At 39.3% G+C, this 10,539-nt stretch overlaps 1 protein-coding gene across 2 annotated transcripts; it reads right to left on the bottom strand.

Moving 5' to 3' along the window:
- Positions 1-3,858: 3,858 nt before the first annotated feature.
- On the bottom strand, positions 3,859-9,222 carry LOC105008743 (zinc finger protein OZF-like). 2 transcript variants are annotated; one of them, XM_034288582.1, is made up of 5 exons: positions 9,139-9,222; positions 8,966-9,068; positions 8,426-8,627; positions 5,658-6,554; positions 3,859-5,573 (listed from the first exon to the last, which is right to left on the bottom strand). In XM_034288582.1, the coding sequence occupies exons 1-5, from the start codon at positions 9,174-9,176 to the stop codon at positions 5,386-5,388; spliced, it is 1,428 nt and encodes a 475-aa protein (XP_034144473.1). In that variant the 5' UTR covers positions 9,177-9,222; the 3' UTR covers positions 3,859-5,385. The 2 variants fall into 2 exon arrangements, with proteins under 2 accessions (XP_034144473.1, XP_034144472.1); XM_034288581.1 differs by having other exon boundaries at positions 3,859-6,554.
- Positions 9,223-10,539: the final 1,317 nt, after the last annotated feature.

The following is a 10,539-nucleotide window of genomic DNA, read 5'->3' as shown; positions in this document are numbered from 1 at the left end:
GTGTGTCCTGAGCCTCTACAAGGCAGATAATGTACAAACCCGATTCCAAAAAAGTTGGGACAAATTGAGTAAAAAAGGAATGGAATAATTTACAGATCTCAAAATTGTATTTAATTCACAATAGAAGATAGATAACAGTGAATGTTGAAAGTGAGACATTTTGTAATGTCATGCCAAATATTGGCTCATTTTGGATTTCATGAGAGCTACACATTCCAAAAAAGTTGGGACAGGTAGCAATAAGAGGCCGGAAAAGTTAAATGTACAGATAAGGAACAGCTGGAGGACCAATTTGCAACTTATTATGTCAATTGGCAACATGATTGGGTATAAAAAGAGCCTCTCAGAGTGGCAGTGTCTCTCAGAAGTCAAGATAGGCAGAGGATCACCAATTCCCCCAATGCTGCAGCGAAAAATAGTGGAGGAATATCAGAAAGGAGTTTCTCAGAGAAAAATTGTAAAGAGTTTGAGGTTATCATCATCTACAGTGCACAATATCATCCAAAGATTCAGAGAATCTGGAACAATCTCTGTGCTTAAGGATCAAGGCCGGAAAACCATACTGGACGCCCGTGATCATCGGGCCCTCAGACGGCACTGCATCACATACAGGAATGATACTGTAATGGAAATCACAATATGGGCTCAGGAATACTTCCAGAAAACATTGTCGGTGAACACAATCCACCGTGCCAATCGCTGTTGCCGGCTAAAACTCTATAGGTCAAAAAGAAGCCGTATTTAAACAGGATCCAGAAGCGCAGGCATTTTCTCTGGACCAAGGATCATTTAAAATGGACTGTGGCAAAGTGGAAAAGTGTTCTGTGGTCAGACGAATCAAAATTTGAAGTTCATTTTGGAAAACAGGGACGCCATGTCATCCGGACTAAAGAGGACAAGGACAACCCAAGGTATTATCAGTGCTCTGTTCAGAAGCCTGCATCTGATGGTATGGGGTTGCATGAGTGCATGTGGCATGGGCAGCCTACACATCTGGAAAGGCACCATCAATGCTGACAGTTATATCCAAGTTCTAGAACATATGCTCCCATCCAGACATGCTCTCTTTCAGGGAAGACCTTGCATTTTCCAACATGACAATGCCAGACCACATACTGCATCAATTACATTGTCATGGCTGCATAGAAGAAGGATCCGGGTACTGAAATGGCCAGCCTGCAGTCCAGATCTTTCACCCATAGAAAACATTTGGTGCATCATAAAAAGGTGCGACACAGAAGACCTACGACAGTTGAGCAACTAGAAGCCTGTATGAGACAAGAATGGGACAACATTCCTATTCATAAACTTGAGCAACTTGTCTCCTCAGTCTCCAGATGTTTCAGTCTGTTATAAAAAGAAGAGGGGATGCCACACAGTGGTAAACATGGCCTTGTCCCAAATTTTCTGAGATGTGTTGATGCCATGAAATTTAAAATCAACTTATTTTTCCTTTAAAGTGATACATTTTCTCAGTTGAAACATTTGATATGTCATCTATGTTGTATTCTGAATAAAATATTGAAATTTGAAACTTTTTTGGAATCGGGTTTGTAATACCTATGCAATGATATCCAAAAGCATGACAATATTTATTGTTTGATAAAATTACAATGATATTCCAGAGAAGCATATTGAATATACAAATGAATTAATTACAATAAAACGTTTCTAGCTCTACACAGTCTACAGTCCAGGCGCCAGGACGAAGTGAGGGGACTGTTAAAAATACAACTGAGGGGTCTAAGCCCCCTCGTGGCGCCAGGTCTGATAGTCTATGAGAAAGTTAATGTACATCCGCATTGCCCTTAAATACAAATCGAACAAAGGTGTAACAGTGCTTTCAGCTCAGAGCGACCTATTAATTCGCATTTCAACTGACTACGCAGTATAACATTAACATTATAACATTATTATAACGTTTGTTCCAGCATGTTGCTAAGTAGCGTCATGCTGGCAACATTAGAGATTCCGTAGCAACAATAAGACTTCCGGTTTTCGCCTTCAAAATAACAAAACACAAAACAACACTAAGGCCGGTTGTTTTGTGTTACTAAACCCACACGGTTTCAAGATACATATGACCATAAATATATACGTACAAAGTATACAAAACCCATACTTGCACAACGGCGGGGCTGCATCCCCTTCCCGTACTCAACCACTAGCTCACCCCACAAGCAACAGTCAGCAGCCTCACGGAAATTGTACACTAATTAGGCGGAGATTTTTATCCCGTTTTATCAACGCGGTGTCACCCTTTCTAGTGCCCGCTCGAAACAGTAAAAAAAACTAAAGTTACGCTATCTTACATAATCTGAATCTGTTTGTGGTAGTTTTTGTTTTAACAAATGTCGTTCATGGAAAAGACGAAAAACATAACAACATATCAGCTTCTTGTGAGTACATTAAAGAAACACTTCCGGGTAACGAAAATTAGGACATTTTTCAAAATCTCTGGCAATTTAATTTTCCTATCCACTCTCCTGAACATTTCCTACAGTAAATTCACTGCGGCGTATAGAACATTTGTTTTGTATAGGGCAATATATATTTCATATAAAGTCATTTGCATTGTGGCCAATTTGATGTTGGATGGGTGGAATAAAATGCCAGCAACAATTGCAAATATACAGTGCCCCTTGATTTCTTTTGCATATAATTACTGTATCCTGTTACTCTCCTTAATATTTCCTACAATAAATATTTACGATATACACTAAGCAAATGTGGCAAAATCGATATATTTAATATTATTAAAATCGCGTTTTACCGTGGACTTTTATTTTGAAGGCAAAATCCGAAAACCGGAAGTCTTATTGTTGCTACGGAATCTCTAATGTTGCCAGCATGACGCTACTTAACAACATGCTCGAACAAGCCGGATACTTCTTCGGTTTGTGGTTCTTCTTTATGACTTGATGGTGGATCGCAGTTAACTTTGACGTGCACATACCGCAACCCCCTGCGCAGGAGTGTGGGGTCAACCAAGGCAACCTACACTCATATTCTCCTGCCAAGACCGTATAGAGTTAGATGTGTCTCAATATTCGTAAATATATCTAGACAATCCATGTGTATATTCATCAAAACTCACAAATAACCAGAAAACAAACCAGACAAGCCTAGTTCATCCAGCCCGCAATTAGAAGCAATGAATATTGGGGCCCTCACAGGATTCAAACCTGGTGCTCCCACATGAGAGGCCACTACACCCCAGAAAATATTTTCACCAAGTGTCGGTTCAGTGTCTCGACATTAGATCATTTTGTCACGCATTAACATCACGCCAAGACTATTTCACTAGACCCCATTAACCAGTGTTGAACTGACTAACGTTTCTTACTAAGTTTACCTCCACCCCAAATTGCATCTATGAACTGTAGGGCCTTTGCCACTGGCCCTTTTAACAGCTTATTAGCCAGTAACAGGCTAATAGCCCCCTTGCACAGGTGCACACTTCCAAAATCCACCAGAAATCACAATATAATTGTCAATAGTTTATTTTAGGCTTACTATAACAGCTACTGATGGTTGTAGCCAGCAAAGTTTTTGTTTATCAGCAATATAACTGTAAACAGTTTTATTTGAGGTTGTAGCAAGGGAAGATTTTGTCTTTCCTGAACAAATCATAATGCATAATTTGTTTTGACAGTGACAAGCCTTGAACGCGGGACGTCTTGTTTGGCAGTCCGTGTCTCTAACCACTAGGTAGGTTGGTTCTATGTGATAGAGGGCCATCATTAGGAGGTTGATGGTTGATAATGCTGCTTATTGCAGTTACAGTGTAGTTGATCGGAGCTCTATATGGTACAAAGTGAAACAGACCTCCCTTTTTAATACAGGATTACCATTTATGCATTTTCCACAGATTCAACATTCAACAAATGTGAACATGCTGTGTAAGGTACATTGTGCCTTGGACCTGTGAGAAATAACTTCAGTGTCAGCTAAACTGTTCTGAAGGTCCTTTGCAGAGACCTGTGGGTACAACAAGTCCAAAAGAGCACAGCAGACATTACTGAAAGTCAATAAATATAGTCCAAAAGCTTAAAGGTAATGGCACAACCTAAAAGAAATACACAGTTAAATAATTTGCCAGGAAAAAGCCCTGGAGTGGGACAACCGGCCGTGTGGAACCACGAGGGACCCGCCCAGGGCGACTACGCTGAGTTCATCCGCCGTTTCCGGGCGGTTTTCGATCATCCGCCAGAATTACGAGAGGCGGAAGATCTGCTGGTCCATCTAAGGCAGGAGAGTTTGACGCAGGATAAAGCTTTGGAACTCCGAACCCAAGCAGCGGGGTCTGGGTGGAAGGACCGGGCCCTCATGGATCACTACCGATGCGGTCCTAAGGAGGAAGGCCTAGTGGACATCGCAGGGGTACCACTTACACTGACCAGCAATATGCTGCTTTTATTTTGAAGTGGCATTATAAAAAATATTTCATAATATAATTATTAAATTAATAGTATATTTATTTATAAATGTTTTCTTCTGTCCACCGCATAAACAGCATCATAAGCAACATTTCTTATTTATTTCATGTCAGGGTACACAGGTACAGACATGTTGGTATCAGCATCAACATGGGACAACTGTGGAATCCCTACTACAAACACACAGCTACTGTGTCTAAGTCACACTTTACAAGCACTTCAATGTAATAACAAGAAAACATCTTATCTCAACTACATCATAGATCGGTCTTACACCGCTGAAAGCGAACTTGGTCTCACACGAAAACGTACAATGTGAAAAACTATAGAAAGACTATCAATAAAAGCATTCTAGTCATTCTTAACAAAGATTTAATTAACAAAGGATCATAAGAGACAAAATAAAAAAAATACCATATGTTACATAAAATAAATTATAATATAGTCCATACGGATCAATCACAGCTTTCTTCCACATAAAAATGACCATCCTCCGCTCTCACACATTCAATATCATTTTATAACCAAACCTTATTTATTTAGATTTGTGTCAGATCTTAATCCCCAAAATGTCACTTGAACCAAAATCTCCATCTCTGTCAAGGATCAATCATAACGATCAGTCATATATCCCTACTTACACATTCCATTCTTCATTGTGTCAGCGTTGGAAGACTCTTGTGGAGTGGACCCATAGAATTGAACTGCACCTCATTCTGTTAGAACTGAACTCAAACGACAATGGTCAAATTGAGAGAAAGTCATTCCACAGACAGAACAGGAGTATGTCTTCTCGTGTGTGCAATCTTTGATGACTAGTAACAATAAATGATGAAAGGAAACTTCCCAGTCAGAACAGATAAAAAGGTTTTTATCCTATATGTAAGCACTGGTGACATTTAAGGGGATGTAGTTGAGAGAAACATTTTCCACACTCAGAACAGGACTATGGTTTCTCACCAGTGTGTATGTGCTGGCGAAGTTTTAGAGTTTTGGATTCAGAGAAACTCTTCCCACTGTCAGAACAGGAGTAGGGCTTCTCTCCAGTATGTATGCGCTGGTGATGATTTAAGCTATCTAATCTAGAGAAACTCTTCCCACAGTCAGAACAGGAGTAAGGCTTCTCTCCAGTATGTATGCGCTGGTGATGATTTAAGCTATCTAATCTAGTGAAACTCTTCCCACAGTCAGAACAGGAGTAGGGCTTCTCTCCAGTATGTATGCGCTGGTGAACTTCAAGGGTATGAAATTGATAGAAACTCTTTCCACAGTCAGAACAGGAGTATGGCTTCTGTCCGGAGTGCAATCTTTGATGACTAGTAAGATTAGATAATGAAATGAAACTCCTCCCACAGTCAGAACAGGAGTAAGGCTTCTCTGCAGTATGTATCAGCTGGTGAACTTTAAGGTGACCTAACTGATAGAAACCCTTCCCACAGTCTGAACAGGCGTATGGCTTCTGTCCTGTGTGTAATCTTTGATGACTAGTAAGATTAGAAAATGAAATGAAACTCCTTCCACAGTCAGAACAAGAGTAAGGTTTCACTCCAGTATGTATGCGCTGGTGAGCTTTACAGCTACCTATTTCAGAGAAACTCTTCCCACAGACAGAACAGAAGTATGGCTTCTCTCCTGTATGTATACGCTGGTGAGCTTTAAGGCTACTTAAAAGAGAGAAACACTTCTCACAGTAAGAACAAGAGTAAGGCTTCTCTCCTGTATGTATACGCTGATGAATTTTAAGGTTACCTGACTGAGAGAAACTCTCCCCACAGTCAGAACAGTAGTAAGGCTTCTCTCCTGTATGTATGCGCTGGTGACGTTTAAGGTGTTGTAACTGAGAAAAACTCTCCCCACAGTCACAACATGAGTAAGGCTTCTCTCTGGTATGTATGCGCTGGTGAACTTTGAGGCTACCTGAACGAGAGAAACATCTCCCACAGTCAGAACAGGAGTAAGCCTTCTCTCCTGTATGTATCACAATGTGTCTTTTTAAATCTGATAAATACCGGAAACGTTTTCCACAATGGGGGCAAGGGTGAGACTTCTTATCTTTGTAATTTTCCTGGTGTTGCTCTCCAGATGTTGAAAAAGAATCTCCCTCAGCAATCTCGTCTGCGTGATTGACATCAGAAAACTTAATTAGTGCAGTGACAGCACCAATGGAGTTAGATTACACTAAATATTAATCTAACTATTCCCAGAATATTAAAAGTAATAAATGTGAAGAATTGCAGTTTTGCATTTTTCCACCAGGCGCAACATTATATTGTCAAAATTGGAAATATGCAGTGCCCTCAAAATATCTAACTTAAATTCAGTGAAAATCAAATCATTATCATCAAGAACATGCATGCCACAATTATTGACCCCGCTAGATAATCTTATGAACAAAACGACTAAGACTAAACTATCTAAGTCTTTGCAAACTTGTGAATGGTCATGTATGACATCCTGTTCCATTGGGGTATAAATATAAGGTGACACACTCCCTTAGTCATCCTTAAATATGGGAATGGTCTTTGAATGAAATGAGACAAAAGACTTGACATTCAAACACTTGATATTCAAAAATCAAGATATGGCTATAAAAAGATACCTGCATGCCTGAAAATACCCATCAACATTATTAGGGCAACAATTAAGAAATATAAAACAATTGAAGATCAGATTAACCATTTAATATTATTCATCCTATTTTTACAGGTTTGTCAAGTGTCAAACTATTTCTTAACAATTAACATTTATGAAACATTGTTAGTAGCTGATAACAATCTTTTGGCGGTTTTCGAATGACAAATTATATATTTCAGTGAGTTTGGGTGTGCCAGCCTGTTTGTTCACAAACTGCTTTTGGCCACGATGACACACTGGCCATGTTAACTGCAGGTGTTGACAGTGATTCTGCTGCCCCACAAACATCATGGACACCCGGAGACAAAGAACTCACTGTTGTCAAGGACACACTGCTGCTCTGGACTTCGCTGTCGTGGAGACAATATCCTCTCGTGTTTGTCTACAAAGCACTTCTCAATAAACAACTTATCACTTATCAGCATTAGAAATATAACTCAGAATACCAGATCTCAAGCTTTGATTACAGTTCAGGCCCCTGTGATCACAGAATTGGGCATGGTTGACTTTTCCTGTTAGGCTCCTTGCTTATGAAGTAGTCTGCAGACCAACCTTAAACTTGGGAATCTTGTCCCCCTTGCCCAATTTAAACATTTACTAGAGAATTTTTGTTTCTGTGTTGCTTGTAAGTGCTTTGGGTAGAGAAGTTCTTGTGCTATTATGGTGTGTGAATGTAACAATCTTCAGAAATATCTGCTTAAGACATCAATGCAGGGCAGTAAACCGTTTTAAGAACTAATTCATCAAGAATGAATATAAAATGCATGTATATGACTTGGCATAACTATTCTCACCAAGAGCTGAAATACCAGGGTTTTTGAAACCCCTGTAGACAGGCATCTGGATAAGACATTGGCGCTGGAATTATCTCACAAAAGGACTGACGAGTTCATCCAAGCGCTGGGAGCAAGGGGATTGAGATACTGGGGTGGAAGAGTAACCCTGGAGAATGGTTAACGATGTTTTACTTGTTTTGTGCTACCTGTGATCATTTTGTTTTGTCTGTTTTATGTAATTTCTCAATCAATGTATTATGTCTTGTTTTTGTCTGTAATCTGTGTCTGTAATCTCATTGAACCTAAACTTTATATGTAAATATGTATACGCAGGGTTCAGCCACATGAAAAAATATATAATGTATATGTAATGTGCCACCTATTTTTAAAATAATGTGTTTTTTATTATTGAAATTTTTACATCATTTTGACTCCTTTGGTTGTTAATATAACAGTGATTTAATTCACTTTTTTGTAATTTATGATTACAAATTAAGCAAAAGAATAAGGAGAATACCAAACAAAAGCATAAAATAACGTAAATTCCATTCATTAGTAAGAACATCAAATTGTTACCTTTTTTAGTTAAATCCCCAATCTCCTCTTCACATTTAATATCATTCAGTCCCAGTGTTTGATTGTAGTCTTCCTTCTTCACTGATGTCATCTCTGAATCCACCAATGAACACTGAGCTTTACTGTCACAATCAGAATCCAGTGACTCTTGTTTAATCTCAGTGTGGAAGGAGAGCAGCAGGCTGGGTTTGTCCTCCATCTCCTAAAATAAAGACCAAGTCAGACCCACACATTACTGATGAACACTCCATGAGGCACCTCGTTGTAAGGAATTAGAAGAAATCTGTCCAATCAAAGGAAATACAATTACATAACTAAGAAACAGCAAATCAAGACCGTCAACAGCACCAACAGCTAGCTGCAGTCGAGGATCTGTTTAGCTACAATCTTGGTGGAGTCTGGAGCGTACGAAACTCATAGTTAAATGTTTTGTATGTACAATTACCTAGCTTATGTTACATAACTTCTCATTGTTTAATTATATGAAGCCAGAAATTGAATTTGAAAATATTAAAAATAACAAGCAGTAAGTTCGCTTACCAACGTCAGTCGATTACTTAACCAATCACAAGGACAGCGGACCTCCCGATCCTTGGTACGATGCGAATCCAACTGAATAGCTGCTAAAACATCAAATTTTGTCCTAGTAACATAACAGCGTTGTTTTAGTATCCGAATCTGTTCGTTGTAGTAATGGGCTGCTCGACACTCACCCTCGATACTGTTCCGATCTGTTCGACACCCGCTGCATCGAAACAATGTTCCGAAACCTGTTCAGAAACACTTCTGGTCACGTGACGCTGGGTGCCGAAACACTGTCACGTGTGATTGAACGAAACCTGTGCAGTTACGTCACAGACAATTTACTGACTCAGGTTTTGATAACCAGGTGCAAAACCAACAACTTTGAATGAGTGGTGTCACTTTGTTGGAAGTTAGCGTAGTTGGTAGTAACCATAGAAATGTTCTATCATCTATGGCAGTAACTCAGTAAGCATCGCGGCCTTTACAAATAGCATCCAGCTGTCATACTTCCGTGTCGTCATTTCCCGACCCACCCCTTGCAATTTTCAAACTGTTGTCACTTGAGTAACCTTGGACTGCCCTCTGTACAAAATCTTGTACAGGCTCTCCTATAAACAAAATGTTGTCGTAGTCTCCCAATAAGTAAGTGTTGCTGTAACACGATACAAGGGAAGAATGTATTCAGAAGTCTCAAACAAAGAACATTGTTCTTAAGGCTATACCTAGTGGTGTAAGAGCTTTACTACAGACTAACTCATACACTGAAACTTACTTTACTGCCAATGATATACAGCTGAATGCCATATGCTTACAGGATAAGGAATTCAACAACCGCCAATTGAGGGATATATTTTACTGTAAAGCTATTCCTTCTTCAATCTTTCATTGGTCTTCAACTTTTGAAGTTAATTGGCGCTGTGCATGGCTCACTCCACACAAATTACCAACAACCAATGAAGTAAAGTTCTCTTTTAATATCCTCCATAGAATCTACCCATGTAATGACTTATAATATTTTCTCCCATATTTTTTTAAATAATAACAGTTCTTTTAGAGCACTTTTTTTTTTAGAGAGATATTGCTACAGTACCTTCAGGGTTGGTTAGTTGGTGGCTAGTTAGTTGTGCAACACGAAAGGAGCTCTCCAAGAACAGCGTTGGGGACCACTGAGGAATAAAATGGTACATTTCCTTAAGTAGTCCAGTGTGGGCCCCAACCTAAATGCAATTGAAGATGTGTGGCATGACCTGAACACTGCTCTCCGTCGACACTCCCCATGGAACCTGACAGAGCTTTTGTGTTTTTAATTAGATTAGATTCAACTTTATTGTCATTGAACAGTACAAGTACAGTACAATGAAATGCAGTAAAAGCATTTAAGCAGAAGCGCAAATTGAGGGCAGAACATTCCATCTGGAATTGGAAAATGTTATATTCTGCCCTCAATTTGCACTTCTGGTTAGATGCTTACTGCATTGCACATCTACACATACAAGTGGAATGTACAGATGTGCAATGAAGGCATATGGAGGACGGATTATTTTATTAGGTTTTAGGTTTAGTGTATAAGTGGGATAATATAGTGTCCA

This window comes from Esox lucius, chromosome 20, assembly GCF_011004845.1.
Source record: "Esox lucius isolate fEsoLuc1 chromosome 20, fEsoLuc1.pri, whole genome shotgun sequence".
Classification (NCBI taxonomy): Eukaryota; Metazoa; Chordata; class Actinopteri; order Esociformes; family Esocidae; genus Esox; species Esox lucius.
Note: the sequence above shows the minus strand (reverse complement) of the source record. Positions and strands in the feature narration are given on the sequence as shown.